Source organism: Bison bison, unplaced genomic scaffold (assembly GCF_000754665.1).
Source record: "Bison bison bison isolate TAMUID 2011002044 unplaced genomic scaffold, Bison_UMD1.0 scf7180017864381, whole genome shotgun sequence".
Classification (NCBI taxonomy): domain Eukaryota; kingdom Metazoa; phylum Chordata; class Mammalia; order Artiodactyla; family Bovidae; genus Bison; species Bison bison.
In genome coordinates, this window is record NW_011494953.1 from 2144940 (window position 1) to 2163974 (window position 19035).

Consider the following 19035-nt stretch of genomic DNA (forward strand, 5'->3'; position numbering starts at 1 on the left):
ACACTATACAGTGGAAGTGAGAAATAGATTTAAGGGACTAGATCTGATAGACAGAGTGCCTGATGAACTATGGACAGAGGTTCGTGACATCGTACAGGAGACAGGGAGCAAGATCATCCCCAGGAAAAAGAAATGCAAAACAGCAAAATGGCTGTCTGAGGAGGCCTTAAATAGCTGTGAAAAGAAGAGAAGCGAAAAGCAAAGGAGAAAAGGAAAGATAAAGCATCTGAATGCAGAGTTCCAACGAATAACAAGAAGAGATAAGAAAGCCTTGCTCAGCGATCAATGCAAAGAAATAAGAGGACACAATAGAATGGGAAAGACTAGCGATCTCTTCAAGAAAATTAGAGATACCCAGGGAACATTTCATGCAAAGATGGGCTCGATAAAGGACAGAAATGGTATGGACCTAACAGAAGCAGAAGATATTAAGAACAGGTGGCAAGAATACACAGATGAACAGTACAAAAAAGATCTTCACAACCCAGATAATCAGGAACGTGTGATCACTCACACTCACCTAGAGCCGGACATCCTGGAATGTGAAGTCAAGTGGGCCTTAGGAAGCATCACTATGAACAAAGCTAGTGGAGGCGATGGAATTCCAGTTGAGCGATTTCAAATCGTGAAAGATGATGCTGCGAAAGTGCTGCACTCAATATGCCAGCAAATTTGGAAAACTCAGCAGTGGCCACAGGACTGGAAAAGGTCAGTTTTCATTCCAATCCCAAAGAAAGGCAATGCCAAAGAATGCTCAAACTACCACACAATTGCACTCATCTCACACGCTAGCAAAGTAATGCTCAAAATTCTCCAAGCCAGGCTTCAGCAATATGTGAACCATGAACTTCCAGATGTTCAAGCTGGTTTTAGAAAAGGCAGAGGAACCAGAGATCAAATTGCCAACATCCGCTGGATCATGGAAAAAGCAAGAGAGTTCCAGAAAAACATCTATTTCTGCTTTATTGACTATGCCAATGCCTTTGACTGTGTGGATCACAATAAACTGTGGAAAATTCTGAAAGAGATGGGAATACCAGACCACCTGACCTGCCTCTTGAGAAACCTGTATACAGGTCAGGAAGCAACAATTAGAACTGGACATGGAAAAAAAAAAAAAAAGAACTGGACTGGTTCCAAATAGGAAAAGGAGTACATCAAGGCTGTATATTGTCACCCTGCTTATTCATTTAGTTTACATTCAAGAAAAGACAAAATACAGTGACAGAAAGGTGATCACTGGTTGATGAAAGCAGTGGAAGGAGTGAAGATGACCGCAAAGGGGTGTGAGGCAACTTCCTGGGACAACGAAAATGTTCTATATTGACTGTGGTGATTATAAAACTATGTACATTAATTAAAACTCACGAAACTGGACATTTAACAGTGATGAATGTTAATCCAAGAATATTATGCTTAATGAAGTTTATTTTTAAAAAAGGACAATTAGTAGTTTCATTCCTTTTCTAAGTCTACAGAGGTTCTCAAAGTCTTAGGCAATTCCCCAAAGGTGCCAACATCCAATGTGATCCATTTTTAGAACCTGACCTTGATTTCTACTTCTTACGTGTCTTATGATTAAAAGTACCTCTATGAAGGATCGTAAGAGACTACTACGAGCAACTATGTGCCCATAAAATGGACAACGTAGAAGAAATGGACAAATTCTTAGACTAGTACAATCTCCCAAGACTGAACAGGGAAGAAATAGAAAATATGAACAGACCAATTACCAGTACCGAAATTAAATTAGGAATTTAAAAACTCCCAACAAACAAAAGTCCAAGACCAGATGGCTTAGAAGGTGAATTCTACCAAACATTTAGAGAGGAGTTAACAGCTATCCTTCAGAAACCATTCTGAAAAATTGCAGGGGAAGGAACACATCTGAACTCACTCTATGAGGCCACTATCACCCTGATACTAAAACCAAAAAAGATATTACACACACACACACAAAATTACAGGCAGATATAAAAATCCTCAACAAAATACTAGCAAACCGACTCCAACGATACATTAAAAGGATCATAAGCCATGACCAAGTGGGATTTATTCCAGGGATGCAAGGATTTTTCAATATTCACAAATCAATCAATGTGATATACCACATTAACAAACTGAAGAATAAAAACCACAGAAAAAGCTTCTGATAAAATTCAACACCCGTTTATGATAAAAACTCTTCAGAAAGTGGGCACAGACAGAACATACTTCTACATAATAAAACCATATATCACAAATCCACAGCTAACATCATACTCAACAGTGAAAGGCTGAAAGAAAGTATTTCCTATAAGATCAGGAATAAGACAAGGATACCCATTCCTGTCACTTTTATTCAACAGTTTTAGAAGCTCTAGCCAAAAGCAATCAGAGACAAAAAGAAAAGGAATTCAAACTGGAGAAGAAGTATTCAGTTCGCTCGCTCAGTCATTTCCAACTCTTTGCGACCCCACAGACTGCAGCACACCAGACTTCCCTGTCCATCACCAACTCCGGGAGCTTACTCAAACTCATTTCCATTGAGTCAGTGATGCCATCCAACCATCTCATCCTCTATCGCCCCCTTCTCCTCCCGCCTTCAATCTTTCCTAGCATCAGGGTCTTTTCCAATGAGTCAGTCCTTCACATCAGGTGGCCAAAGGATTGGAGTTTCAACATCAGTCCTTCCAATGAATATACAGGACTAATTTCCTTTTCGATTGACTGGTTTGATCTCCTTGCAGCCCAAGAGAATCTCAAGAGTCTACTCCAACACCACAGTTCAAAAGCATCAATTCTTCAGCACTCAGCTTTCTTTATAGTCCAACTCTCACATCCATACATGACTGCTGGAAAAACCATAGCTTTGACTAGACAGACCTTTGTTGGTTAAGTAATATCTCTGCTTTTTAATATGCTGTCTAGGTTGGTCATAGCTTTTCTTCCAAGGAGCAAGCATCTTTTAATTTCATGGCTGCAGTCACCATCTGCAGTGATTTCGGAGCCCAACAAAATAAAGTCTGTCATTGTTTCCATTGTTTCCCCATCTATTTGCCATGAAGTGATGGGACCGGATGCCATGATCTTAGTTTTCTGAATGGTGAGTTTTAAACCAACTTTTTCACTCTCCTCTTTCATTTTTATCAAGAGGCTCTTTAGTCCTTTGCTCTCTGCCATAAGGGTAATGTCATCTGCATATCTGAGGTTATTGGTATTTCTCCCGAGAATCGTGACTCCAGCTTGTGCTTCATCCAGCCCAGCATTTCACATGAGGTACTCTGCATATAAGTTAAATAAGCAGAGTGACAATATACAGGTTTGCCATATTCCTTTCCTGATTTGGAACCAGTCTATTGTTCTATGTCTAACTGTTGCTTCTTGACCTGCAAACAGATTTCTCAGGAGGCAGGTAAGGAGGTCTGGTATTCCCATCTCTTGAAGAATTTTCCACAGTTTGTTGTGATCCACACAGTGAAAGGCTTTGGTGTAGTCAATAAAGAAGAAGTAGATGTTTTTCTGGAACTCTCTTGTTTTTTCGATGATCCACTGGATGCTGGCAATTTGATCTCTGGTTCCTCTGCCTTTTCTAAATCCAGCTTGAACACCTGGAAGTTCACGGTATTGTTGAAGCCTGGCTTGGAGAATTTTGAGCATTACTTTGCTAGCATATTAGGAAGTATTAGGTTGGTGCAAACATAATTGAGGCTTCAAACTGTGAATTTTAAAGCATTATAACTAGGCTCAAACACATCTTTACTAATCAAAATAGAAACCATTACAATCAACACATTTTTGCCAACGAGAAACGTTTGTTTATTCCTGTAATGTAAAAATCCATGCCTCCCGGTTCAACAAACTCTTGAAAGCCGTTTTCTGCCTCCTGCTGGTTGTGGAAGCATTTTCTGCATAAAAGTTGTTGAGATGCTTGAAGTAGCAGCATTCGGTTGTCGAGAGGTCAGGTGAACACGGTGGATGAGGCAAAACTTCCTAGCCCAATTCATTCAATTTCTGAAGTGTTGGCTGTGCAATGGGCAGTCAGGCATTGTCATGGAGGACAACTGGGCCCTATCTTTTGACCAACACCAGCTGTTGGCATTGCAGTTTTCAGTGCATCTCATTGATCTGTTGAGCAGACTTTACAGATATAATGGTTTCACTGGGATTCAGAAAGTTGGAGTGGATCAGATGGGCAGCAGACCACCAAACAGTGACCATGACCTTTTTTTTGGTGCAAGTCTGGCTTTGGGAAGTACTTTGGAGCATCTTTGCAATCCAACTACAGAGCTGGTTGTCACCTACAGTCATATAAAATCCATTTTTCATCTCAAGTCACAATTCGATTGAGAAATGGTTCACTGTTGTTGCATGGAATAAGAGAAGATGATACTTCAAAATGATTGTTTTGATTTTCAGTCAGCTCATGAGGTACCCATTTATTGAACTTCTTCACCTTTTCAATTTGCTTCAAATGCTGGCTAACTATAGAATGGCCAGTGTTGAGTTCTTCAGCAACTTCTCATGTAGTTGTAAGAGGATCAGCTCTGATGTCACTTTCAGTTGGTCACTGTCGACTTCCAATGGCCAGCCAATACGCTCCTCATCTTCAAGGCTCTCGCGCCCTGTGAAAACTTGTTGAAGCAACACTGCACTGAACGTTTATTAGCAGTTTCTGGGCCAAATGTGTCATTGATTTTACAAGTCGTCTCTGCTGCTTTATGACCCATTTTGAACTCAAATAAGAAAATCGCTTGAATTTGCTTTTTGTCTAACATCATTTCCATAGTCTGAAATAAATATAAAATACACAGCTAATAATAAGTCATCAGAAAAAAAAAATACAGCAAGAAATGCACATTAACATGATGGACAACATGACCACATTTCTTTAAGAATGTATTCCAATATCAAGCAGTAATAGTTCAACAATGAATAACTGCAATTGCTGTTTCATCAACTTAATAGAACTGTCACAGTTTGCAGATGACATGATGCTATACACAGAAAATCCTAAAGATGCTATCAGAAAACTACTAGGGCTCATCAATGAATTAGGTGAAGTTGCTGGATACAAAATTAACACAGAGAAATCTGTTGCATTTCTATACACTAACAATGAAATAATAAATGCTGGAGAGGGTGTGGAGAAAAAGAAACCTTCCTATACCATTCATTAGTGGGAATGTAAATTGGTGCAGCCACTATGGAAAACAGTATGGAGGTTTCTTAAAAAATTAAAAATAGAGTTATTATAGGACTCAGAAATCCCACACCTGGGCATATATCTGGAGAAAACTCTAATTTGAAAAGATACACGTATATCAATGTTCACAGCAGCACTATTCACAACAGCCAAGACACAGAAGCAACCTAAATATCCACTGACAAATGGATAAAAAAGACATAGAACATTTATAGAATGGAATATTATTCAGCCATAAAAAGAATGAAATAATGCTATTAGGGCTTCCCAGGCAGCACTAGTGGTAAAAACCCTGCCTGTCAATGCAGGAGACATAAGAGAAGGAGGTTCAATCCCTGAGTCAGGAAGATCCCCTGGAGGAGGGCATGGCAACCCACTCCAGTGTCCTTGCCTGGGAAATCCCATGGGCAGAGGCGCCTAGCAGGCTATAGTCCATAGAATCACAGAGTCAGACACGACTGAACCAATTTAGCACGCAGTACACATGGATGGACCTACAGATTATCATACTAAACAAAGTAAGTCAGACAGAAAAAACAAATATATGATACCACTTATATGTGGAAATTTGAAAAAAAAATGATACAAATGTATTTATTTACAAAACAGAAACAGGCTCACAGGCACAGAAAACTTAACGGTTACCAAAGGGGATAGTGGGATAGCAGGGGGTGGGGGTGAGGCAGAGATAAATCAGGAGTTTGGGATTAACATATATACACTGCTGCATATAAAATAAACAAGGGCCTACTATACAGCACAGGGAACCAGATTCAGTTATCTTTTAATAACCTATAATGGAAAAGAATCTGACAAATAATAGACAGAGGGTTGGTCAAAAAGTTCATTTGAGTTTTTCCATAAAATGTCGCAGAAAAACCAGAATGAACTTTTGGCCAACCTGATATATATGTATATGTATAATTGAATCACACCTGAAATTAACACAACATTGTAAATTAACTATACTTCAATTTAAAAAACAGTTAAAGACAAAAGGTATATCACCTCTGTAAAACAAAACTCTAAATTTTGTGTGTATGGCTCTGAGAATACATACACCAGCTGACATAAAATTCTAGTAGCTCATTCCTATACAGGGGACAAATCTGTTTCAGAGACTGCAACTTTAAAGAGCTTTAAATACATGTAGTCTGTTTGCCAATACTAACAGAACATAATGTATTTTTCACAAAGATTAGTGAATTTCTCATTGTACCATTACTCCCAGACTAATCAAAGGTAAATAAAGAATACCGCAACCAAGGGAAAAATTAAGTAGATTGGGCGATCACTGCAATTAGGTTTTGAAGAACAAACAAAGGCATTTAAGAAAGGGGCTGGCACATATCATCCAAATTCAAGATGGGCTTTCCTGCATATCTACAACAGCAAGAAATTGGAAATGTATAAAGTAGCCCATGTGAATTGCATTCAGAATATAATGAGGACCTTGGAGAAAACCTGAATTAACCATTCACACAGATATCTCCAAAGAAAATGAAAAAGAACAAGACATGAAAGGGGTATAGGGCACTCGTAGGTTCTAACATGGACAAACTATATTACCCAAATGCTTTAGAAGATACCACACTTTAAAATTAATCTTGCTCTATAGCTCTACAGAGTCAACAGTGAGACACTAGGAGATATGACAACCAATAAAAGAACAAACAAAAAAAACGTACACATGATTACAATAGGCCCGAATGGAAACTTCAAACTGTCTAGAAATACTTAAGCAGAAATAGGACTCTTCTTCATTACTGCAGTTCACCCCTGCAATAAACCAGGGTCAGTGTCCTTTATTTATGTGTAAACCCACATTCCTTGTAGGCAGACTGACCTAGGTTGCAGTCATGTATCCCAGTGCGCTAATATATATCATACATTATAAGATTGGGAGAAACAAAAGCTAAGTGTTTGAGGATCGAGTTGGGCTGACACTCACCACAAATTTCTCACCATTCTGCTCCACATGTTTGTATGTGGGGACCGATATGGGCACTGCTTGCTTTTCTGTGTAATCATAAAATGATTGTCCCAACGAGTCGTCACTGGGATCTAGATTATCTGCCTCATGAGGAGGTACCGATAACACTGTCAAGATCAATTCCTTCTCGCCTGCTCGGATCAGGTCCACCACCTGCTTGTGTGTCGCCCCCTCAACATTCACGCCGTTCCTAAGGGGAAAAAGGGAAAAAGACAATCCCATAAACCAGAAGGGTCCAAACACCTTAGAGCTCCACCCTCCTGCCCCCACTCCAGTGTCATAAAGTATGAACTAGAAAAGAAGAAGGATCAGTTTGGTTCCAGAAAAGCTGTTTATGTTTTTACAAATCATAATGTGAAAAAGTGTGTGTGAACTTAAGGCAGGGGGAAAAAATGGTAACAGCTGAGAAGACCTACTCTTCCCCTATACTAGAACTCCAGCCTTAGGAAAACACACGGGAAGGAAGGGGAAGCTGAAGAGGAAAACAAAGCTTTTAAAGCCAAAGCGCCCAATTTCCTCATCCTAACTAAGCATGTATACAATAAAGTGACTTTAAACAAGCCTGTCATTTGAACTGTTCTGTGTCCTTTATAAACCTCTTGGAACTGGGAATTTCATTAAAAGAAAAATTTTACAAAATGCGCTTCCTTAATTTGTAAAGACTCAAAAAGTGTGACTGACTTAAGATAGTTATCTGGCATTTGTATCTGATTTCTCCCCATATATTCAAGTCAGACAACTTCATTTTTCCTTATATCAAGTTTCATTACCTTGGGAATTAAATGATCATATCTTCATACACACTAGTTTCTTCTATCACTCAGTTTTAAGAAAAGCAAGGAGATAACATCTCTAAAATTTTATTATCTAACCCAACATCCTTTGTTCTCTCCCAATCACTTCAATTAGTCTCTTTCAGGAGTCTATCTACTTTTTTTCTGTTCTGTGCTGTCTCAGCCCTGTGTAATCAGTTCAAACTAAAAAATGTACAGTTAAGGTTACATAGTAAATCAGCCTACGCATTCTCCTTCCTGTTCCACTGTGTATATAAAGGCTAAAACTAGGAAAAGTACAAGGTTTGGAAGAACAATAATTTTGTCAAGAAAGATGCTGAGTCTCACAAAACTCACTCAGCAAACTGAGCTACGTTCCCAGAATGCTGACCCAGCCTGCTATCTCAGCAAAAACCACTAGGCAGCTAGCTGACCTGGAGGTTCCCTCCATGGCTATCCCAAGAGGGTGAGGAAATACACACCTGGCCTTTAGTCAATTTGACAAAAGCTTATTTACCCTTTAAACTTTTTCAGTCCTGTTCCAAACCATTAGGGTTTTTCCTTCTTGAAAATGATGCTAAGTTTAGTAACAAGCCTTCCACCAACTTTTCAATCACTAGAATTGTCTGTCACCATATGGTATCTGAAATATCCATTTATAAAAACAGAACAGGCAGGACATCATCCAGCCAAGCCTCCTTCCTTATTTCAGGTCTAACAATCTAGCCAGTAAATTCAGCACTCTTGACGTTTCACAACCTAAAATCTAACTTACACACATACACACACACACACACACACACATAAATATGGCAATTTTACAACTGGCTAGCTATAGAAGAAAATCAGCCCCCGATGGAAATTTCAGCTTTTAAAGTTCAGATCAGGTCAGACCAGTGACCAGAAGAAGCAGTCAGTTCTTTGACCACAAAGCAGGATGATAAAATAGAAAATGGGCTTTGGAGCGAGACCTACATGGGCTTAAACCCTGGCCCTGCCAGAATTGATCTTAATCAAGTCATTTAATCTTTCTTACCATTGCTTTCCACATCTATAAAATAGAGACAGTAAGTCCCCAACAGATCACTGTGAAGATTAATGTAACATAACATTACATGTAATGTAACATGTAACTTGCTAAGATCAATGCCTGAACACTCACATTAGAAGGTGTATTAAGGAAAGAAGTACTATGTAGCTATGTGTTATGAACAGATTTTGGTTAAAGAAGAAATGGACAACTAAATTTGGGGACTGGTAAAGGATTTCATCTAAATCTTTGATCTAATTAGCAGTTCTGGGAAAATGTTTTGATGGTAGAAGAAATAAAATTGAAAAAGTAAAAGTTAAAAAATCAACATAGAAAATTTGATCTAGCCCTAGGAATCAGCTTAACTTACAAATATCCTTAAGTTTAAAAAAAAAAAAAAAAGTGAAAAACTAACACTTCAGAGACTGAAGAAAACACCTTATATACTAAAAATGTGATTTTTATGTGAATACAATCAACTTTACGAGATGAGCGCTTGTGAAAAAAGTTAAGAAGCAATGCTCCACTCTTATTTTTCAGCTCCCTAATTCTTCCCCTTTAAAGGATTCCTAATCTGGGGAACTCTGTTGATAGGCTCGTGGTGGCGGCGGAGGAAAATCAGTGAACCCCTACAGAAATTGTATGCAAAATTGTATTCGGCTACATATATGCATTTTTTTTTTTCAGGGAAGAGGGCTAACAGATTTCACCCACTTCAAAAAGGAGTATGTAATCTCAGAAAGGTTAAGAACTACTGCTTTCAATACACACCTCCACTCATTCAGTTTTCAAGTTAGAATACATTGCTCCTATGGGTCCCTCACAGAAATAAACCCTGAAAATCAGCAGAGAAACAGGTGAGGCTTACTCTTAAGAGCAGCCATCAAGCAAAGAAATTTGCTTGGGTTTCACTTCTTTAACAGAAAGACCACACTTCAAATTGGCTATCATCCCAAATCCCTCTTTAAAAAAAAAAAAAAAAAAACAGGAAAGAATTACCAGTGTCATATTCTAAACACACTTGGTAATACTTATCTGGTTCAATTACAGAAGGAATACTATACATTTGACAATTTAATACAAGCTGGAAACTTCTTCAGAGAATGAGTCAGTAAAAACCCCAGGATGTCAGATTTCAAAAAGAGTCCTCCATCCTCAAGAATTAAGAGGCCTTCATACTCATAAAAATATTTGATACCCCCTTTCTACAGGAATGCTACTATATCAGGCTCATATTAGATGTGGCCCAGTCTGATCAATTCTGAAGACATAAATGAATGTAAAATATAAATTCTGCAATAAAGGGAACTTGCAGCACTACAGACTTCTGGTTCAAAGTGTGGGTTTTGGAGTTAAGAGAGACTTCAGTTTAAATACCAATTGTTCCATTTAACAGATGAGACATTAGGTAAATAATTCAATCTCAATCTTATTTAACTTCAATTTCTTAACCCAAATGCGTCTAATAACACCCTCAGCTAACAGAGTTGCTTTAAGACCTCAAATGAGATAAAGCTCTAGAATATAGTAGTCACTCAACAAATGGTAGTTACTCATGTGATATTAATTATATCAGCTAGACAAGCAGGTTGGTAGTATTTGGGGCTCCTGATGATACAAACCTTTTCTACGAACAATTTCCCTTGCTTTTGTCTATGTAACATAATCTAGTTGCCATTCATTTGAAAATAAATGATTGAATTCTCAGCCAGTGATAATAATAGGAATCACAAGATAATCAACTTCAAAAACGAACTACCACATCAGAGAACCATTAAATCCTACACCACACAAAAGTAACTAACCATCCAGTAGGTTCTACCCATCAATGCTTCTTCCACAAAGAAAGGCTTAAACACATCATCAAAATTTTTCAACAGATACATGATTAAACAAACACAGCAAAATGTTAATTACAGAATCCAGATGGTAAGTAAAACAGGTATTCGTGTGCAATTCTTCACGTTTTCTGTATTTTTGAAATTTTTCGTAATACATTGTGGAGGGAAAAAAGGCTTCTTTCCAAGCCTCCAAAAAGTCCACAACTAAGGCCAATTTTTTTTTCCTTTAGGCAATTAGATGATATCCAATTAATTTGTGCCTTCAACATTTTAAAGATACACTTTGATAATTTTAATAAAATGTCCCTCAATTTTTATATAAGACCAAAATTTGGCCCTATCAAGAGGCCTTTAACTAGCTAATAAGAGTGACTTCAAGCCTTCCCTGGTGGTTCAGATAGTAAAGAATCTGCCTGCAATGCAGGAGACCTGGGTTCAATCCCTGGGTCTGCAAGATCCACCAGAGAAGGGAATAGCAACCCACTGCAGTATTCTTGCCTACAGAATTCCATGGACAGAGGAGCCTGGTGGACTACAGTCCATGGGGTCACAAAGAGTCAGACATGAATGAGCAACTAATACTTTCACTTCTCAAAGTTAGCCAGCTGGGGAAACTGCAAAACTAATATAAATACTCCCAAAAAGCAAGAAAAAAAATGCTCTAAATAGTCAGGATTTGTATACAGTTTATGAAGGAACCTATATATCATGAAAGTAGGTATGGATGGAGATATGACAAAGTCAATCACTACATGGGGCACAGGAAAGAGCCCTTCCGTGTGGCAAGCACAATATCACCTTGACCCCCTGTGACATGCAGGAAAGCAGTTACAGTGTAGTTAGTCTGAAGCCTGTAAAAAACAGACAATAAATTCCTATAACTGCAAGCAGTAGGACACACTCCAATTCTAGAGGTTAAAGCATAATGGCTACATGTTCACAGAACAGTTAAATTAAAAAAGAAGTTTTGCCAAGGATATGGAAGAATCAGAATTCTCCTACATTGCTGATGGGAGCATAAAACCAAAACAATCTGGCAGTTTCTTTAATACTTATTTGTATTTATTTTGCGGCTCCAGGTCTTAGGTGTAGTACCTGGGATCTTTATTTGCAGCATGCAAACTTAGTTGTGCCATGTGGAATCCGGTTCCCCCACCAGGGACTGAACCCAGGCCCCCAGCCCTGGGAGCTTGGAGTCTTAGCCACTGGACCACCAGGGGAGTCTCTGGCAGTTTCTCATCATGTTAAACATACATTTACTATATGACCTAGTATTTCCACTCATAGGTATCTACCCAAAAGAAATGAAAACATGTCCATACAGACAGTTAGAGTCAAATGTTCACTGAAGCTTTATTGATCATGGTCCAAAACTGAAAACAACCAAATGTCAAGAGGTAAACAGAAAATCTGTGGCATATTCATGAAATGGAGTATTATTCAGCAATGAAAAGGACCAAACTACTGATGTCCACAATATGGATGAAACCCAAAAACACACTGAGCAAAGAAGACAGAAAAGAATCTTTTTGATTTGATTCCATTTATTTGAAGCTCCAAAATAGACAAAACTATCCTAAAGTGATAATAATCAGATGGTAGGGAACAACACACACAAGGAAGCTTTCTAAAGTAACAGATGTGTTCTATATCTTGACTGGTGTGGTAAATCTATATTTTCTCAAATCTAAAATTGTCAAAATGTGTGCATGTAAACTAAGTGTGTATATAAGTTAAACCTCAATAAAGCTGACTTTAAAATTATACAATATCCTCATTTATAAATGTGAAATAGTAGTCATCAGAGTGAAAGAGCCTCTATTCAACTTTTAGGTTACTTCAAATTTTTTTTTTTTGCTGTTATTGAATAATGTTATGAAGATCCTAGTAGATGAATCCATACACATATCTGCAATACAAAATTGTTTAATGGATAAAACACATACTTTTTCCTTCACCTCCCATATCTTTGTGGAAAATAAACTAAGCCTTCAATACTTTCATGTCTTACAAGCCTAGTCCACAGAAATAATAAAGACAAAATTACACCAGAACTAGTTTTATCCCTACTACTGATCTGGCATTGTCTTAACCTCCTATAAACAACAGAACACGCATGTTATTTTGAGCGCAGTGTAGCTAAGAACCTCAGCAATGGATGATTATAAAGTTAAGCCAGAGAGCAACAGCATCTCTCTCAAGTTTATTAAAACCATAATGTGAGAAACAAACTTCAAACTCACTCAACACTTGATTAATACTATTACATTCTAAATATAATCGATCTTTTTAGGAGTCCTAGAATCCCCTTGTTAAATTTTTAAGCATTCAAAACTATAAAGCATTTTCTTCCCATAGAGTATTTGAAAAAGAATTTGTTTAACCAAATAGCTAACGTTAGAAAAACTTTTAATGACACTGAAGTACATCAAGCAAATGGACTTACAACTTTTGAAAAATATTCAGGAAGACTATATGCAAACTGGGAAAAGTCTGTACAGTATGCAATATGCAAAAACAAAAGACTGTATTTTGGAGGTTTTTCCATTTAAAATATAAAAATATCCATTGTGATTATGAGCACATAAGATATTTTTGTGCCAAAAATAGGCACGATATGTAAAATATGAAAATAACTGAGTTAGGGTAATTATGGAACTACGGGTAATTTTTTAAACTTAACAAAGTTTTTCCATCTTTTCAATTATACAAAGCTTTTTAAACAAACTATCTTCTCTGTAATATATCTTCTTGGAAACTGGGTGCACACCTTACAAGTTGGAGAAAAACAGTCCCCTGACACTTTAAAAGAAAGACCTTTCCTTTGACTTTTCACTGGTTGTGACTGCCCAGTTGGGTAGTTCTCCTAGACACTAGACTATAAAAAGAAACCACTCTACTGAAATGTAAAGACATGTCCTTTTAAATTCTGCAGTTAAATTGGCTGGTTTAGGTTGACTTCTTTTCATCCAACTGTGCCTCTTTGCTACCTTACTTAGGCAAACAATCAAGTCAGAGAATATTTTTATTGACTAACTGTCTCAGGAATGATACTGTACTCTGCCCTTACACTCTGGAGATAAGGGACAAAGGCATGCACAAGCAATGAAAATAGCCAAAGGAACTCAAGCTTGAACATGTCCACACCACTGTATAATTCCAGATTACTAAATATCAAGAACTTTTTGGAATTCTGTTGCAGAAGTAACATTTTAGAACACCTAATCTACTGATAGGAAAAGAGAAATACAACTAGAGAAAGTAAATGATCAAAGGTTTCTAAAATGTTTGCACTTTTTTTTAAAAAACAGTAAATCTGGTTAACAATTTTAAAGGTGCAAAACTATTATCTCAATTACGATTAATGTTAACACACGGAAAATGAGACGATGACTATATAAATAGGTAAAATCTCTTGGAAAGCAATTTCACTGGTAATACGCATCTAAAGTCATAAAAACGTTCATGTTCTTTCAACCCCAAGTGGCCTGAGGATTTATCCTAAGGAAATTGCCAAAATACGAGTTCCATGAAGACAAGAACTTTATAGTAACATGTAGACCATTCTCAACTATTTGTGGGAAGAAACGGAACAATTCTGAACACGGAAAAAGCAAAGTGCAAGTATGCTCATCATTATTTAGGTTGTTTCCAATTTCTGTTCTTATAAAAAGTCAACAATAGGGGAAAATGAATGGTCAAGACAATTATGGTAAAACAATTTGACTATAAAGCAATCATTTAAAATTTTAAATATGAACAAGATAATCTAGACATATGTTTGAGTCAATGCTAAGAAATGGATAACAAAAATGCAACTTCTAAAAGACAACATGGGAGAAAATCTAAGTGATGGGTATGACAATGACATTTTAAACAACAAAAACGTGATCCATGAAAAAAAACTAAGATGAATTTTATTAAAATTAAAAATGTCTACTCTGCAAGATACTATTAAGAGAATGAAAAACAAGCCACAGACTAGGAGAAAATATTTGGAAAACATATCTGATAAAAGACTTGTATTCAAAATATAAAAGAACCTTAAAACTTAAAACTCAACAGTAAAAAAACAAGCTAAAAACAGACAAAATGTCTGAACAGACACCTTTGAAAAAACATATACAGATGGCAAATAAGCATATAACAGTTACTCAAAATCATTCATCATGAGAGAACTGCAAATAACATTAAACACCTATTTGAATGGGTTTTTTAAAAATGATAATATCAAATGATGGTTAAAATGTGAAGCAACAGCAACTCATTCAATGGTATAGCCACTCTGGAAGACAGTTTGACAGTTTCTCTAAAAGCTAAACATAGTCTCACCAATAATATCCAACAATCACACTCTTAGGTATTAACTCAATAGAGTTTACAACTTATAGTCACACAAAAACCAGCACATAAATGTTTACGGCAGTTTTATTCATAATTGCCAAAACCTGAAAGCAATCAAGATGTCTTTTATAAGTGAATGGATAGACAAAAATGGTACATCTAGACAATGGAATATTATTCAGCTATAAAAAGAAATAAGCTCTCAAGCCATGAAAAGACATGAGGGAATTTTAAATGCACATTGCCAAGGAAAAGAAGCCAATCTGAAACAGCATTGTATGATTCCAATTAATTACATGACATTCCAGAAAAGGCAAATATCAGTAGGCTGCCAGGGCTTTGGACGGAGTGGAGGGATGAATAAGTGAAGCAGGGGGGATTCTTAGTGCAGTGAAACTGCTCTGTATGAGACTGTAACACTGCATACATGACAGGATGCACTTGTCAAAACCTACAGAACTTTAAAACACAAAGTGTAAACCTTAAACCTTCAACAGAAAATCGGATTAAAGATTTACTGACCATGGCCCCGCCCATCAGAACAAGACCCAGTTTCCCCCTCAGTCTCTCCATCAGGAAGCTTCCATAAGCCTCTTATCCTTCTCCATCAGAGGGCAGACAGACTGATAGCCACAGTCACAGAAAACTAACCAATCTGATCACATGGACCACAGCCTTGTCTAACTCAATAAACTATGAGCCGTGCCATGTAAGGCCACCCAAGACAGACAGGTCATGGTGAAGAGTTCTGACAAAACGTGGCCCGCTGGAGAAGGGAATGGCAAACCACTTCAGTATTCTTGCCTTGTGAACCCCATGAAGAGTATGAAAAGGCAAAAAGATAGGACATTGAAAGATGAACTCCCCAGGTCGGTAGGTGCCCAACATGCTACTGGAGATCAGTGGAGAAATAACTCCAGAAAGAATGAAGAGACAGAGCCAAAGCAAAAACAACACCCAGTTGTGGATGTGACTGGTGATGGAAGTAGTCTAATGCTGTAAAGAACAATACTGCATAGGAACCTGGAATGTTAGGTCCATGAATCAAGGTAAATTAGTAGTAGTCAAACAGGAGACGGCAAGAGTGAACATCAACATTTTAGGAATTAGCGAACTAAAATGGACTGGAATGGGTGAATTTAACTCAGATGACCATTATATCTACTACTACTACTACCATATCTACTACTAGGCAAGAATCCTTAGAAGAAACGGAGTAGCCATCATGGTCAACAAGAGTCCAAAATGCAGTACTTGGATGCAATCTCAAAAACGACTGAATAATCTCTGTTCGTTTCCAAGGCAAACCATTCAACATCACAGTAATCCAAGTCTGTGCCCCAACCAGTAATGCTGAAGAAGCTGAAGCTGAACAGTTCTATGAACTAACACCCAAAAAAGATGTCCTTTTCATTATAGGGGACTGGAATGCAAAAGTAGGAAGTCAAGAAATACCTGGAGTAACAGGCAAATCTGGCCTTGGAGTACAGAATGAAACAGGGCAAAAGCTAATAGAGTTTTGCCAGGAGAACACACTGGTCATAGCAAACACCTTCTTCCAACAACACAACAGAAGACTCTACACATAGACATCACCAAATGGTCAACACAGAAATCAGACCGATTATATTCTTTGCAGCCAAAGATAGAGAAACTCTATACAGTCAGCAAAAACAAGACCAGGAGCTGACTGCGGCTCAGTTCATGAACTGCTTATTGCCAAATTCAGATTTAAATTGAAGGAAGTGGGGAAAACCACCAGACTAATCAGGTATGATCTAAATCAAATCCCTTACGATTATACAGTGGAAGTGACAAAAAGATTCAAGGGATTAGATCTGACAGACAAAGTGCCTGAAGAACTATGAATGGAGGTTCGTGACACTTTACAGGAGACAGGGATCAAGACCATCCCCAAGAAAATGAAATGCAAAAAGGCAAAATGGTTGTCTGAAGAGGCCTTACAAATAGCTGTAAAAAGAAGAGAAGCAAAAGCCAAAGGAGAAAAGGAAAGATACACCCATTTGAATGCAGAGTTCCAAACAATACCAGGCAGAGACAAGAAAGCCTTCCTCAGTGATCAGTGCAAAGAAATAGAGGAAAACAATAGAATGGGAAAGACTAGAGATCTCTTCAAGAAAATCAGAGGTACCAAGGGAACTTTTCATGCAAAGATGGGCACAATAAAGGACAGAAATGGTATGGACCTAACAGAAGCAGAAGATACCAAGAAGAGGTGGCAAGAATACACAGAAGAACTATACAAAAAAGATCTTCATGATGCAGATAACCACGATGGTGTGATCACTCATCTAGAGCCAGACATCCTGGAATGTGAAGTCAAGTGGGCCTTAGGAAGCATCACTACGAACAGAGCTAGTGGAGGTGATGGAATTCCAGTTGAGCTATTTCAAATCCTAAAAGATGATGCTGTGAAAGTGCTGCACTGAATATGTCAGCAAATTTGGAAAACTCAGCAGTGGCCACAGGACTGGAAAAGGTCAGTTTTTATTCCAATCCCAAAGAAAGGCAATGCCAAAGAATGCTCAAACTACCACACAATTGCACTCATCTCACATGCTAGCAAAGTAATGCTCAAAATTCTCCAAGCCAGGCTTCAACAGTATGTGAACCGTGAACTTCCAGATGTTCAAGCTGGATTTCGAAGAGGCAAAGGAACCAGAGAATAAATTGCCAACACCCACTGGATCGTTGAAAAACCAGAGAGTTCCAGAAAAACAGATATATATTTCTGCTTTATTGACTATGCCAAAGCCTTTGACTGTGTGGATCACAACAAACTGTGGAAAATTCTTCAAGAGATGAGAATTCCAGGCCATATGACCTGCCTCTTGAGAAATATGTATGCATGTCAAGAAGCAACAGTTAGAACTGGAACAACAGACTAGTTCCAAATTGCAAAAGGAGTACATCAAGGCTGTATATTGTCACCCTGCTTATTTAACTTATATGCAGAATACATCATGAGATGAAGCATAAGCTGAAATCAAGATTGCCGGGAGAAATATCAATAACTCAGATATGCAGATGACACCACCCTTATGGCAGAAGGCAAAGAAGAACTAAAGAGCCTCTTGATGAAAGTGAAAGAGGAGAGTGAAAAGTTGGCTTAAAACTCAACATTCAGAAAACTAAGATCATGGCATCCAGTCACATCACTTCATGGCAAATAGATGGGGAAACTGTGGAAACAGTGACAGACTATTTTGTCAGGCTCCAAAATCACTACAGATGGTGACTGCAGCCATGAAACTAAAAGACACTTGCTCCTTGGAGGAAAAACTATGACCAACCTAGATACTATATTAAAAAGTAGAGACATTACTTTGCCAACAAAGGTCCATCTAGTCAAAGCTATGGTTTTTCCAATAGTCATGTATGTATGTGAGAGTTGGACTATAAAGAAAGCTGAGCGCTGAAGGATTGATGCTTTTCAACTGTGGTGTTGGAGAAGAGTCTTGAGAGTCCCTTGGGAGCAAGGAGATTCAACCAGTCCATCCTAAAGGAAATCAGTTCTGAATATTCATTGGTAGGACTGATGCTGAAGCTGAAACTCCAATCCTTTGGCCACCGAAGCAAAGAACTGACTCATTGGAAAAGACCCTGATGCTGGCAAAGACTGAAGGCAAGAGGAGATGAGAATGACAGAGGATGAGATGGTTGGATGGCATCACCAATTCAATGGACATGAGTTTGAGTAAACTCCAGGAATTGGAGATGGACAGGGAGGCCTGGCACACTGCAGTCCATGGAGTCGCAAAGAGTCGGACACGACTGAGCGACTGAACTGAAACCTTAAGATTTGCAACTTTTTCTTAAGTCAGTAAGTCCAGAGAATTCCAGTTGTG

At 37.9% G+C, this 19035-nt stretch overlaps 1 protein-coding gene across 1 annotated transcript in view; it reads right to left on the reverse strand.

Annotated features, from left to right (window-relative positions):
* Positions 1-19035, reverse strand: part of SNX27 (sorting nexin family member 27) — an 80687-nt gene that overhangs the window by 46653 nt on the left and 14999 nt on the right. Inside the window, exon 2 of the mRNA XM_010857497.1 lies at positions 7137-7368. Coding sequence (XP_010855799.1) covers positions 7137-7368 — 232 coding nt within the window. The remainder of the gene's footprint in view (positions 1-7136; positions 7369-19035) is intronic.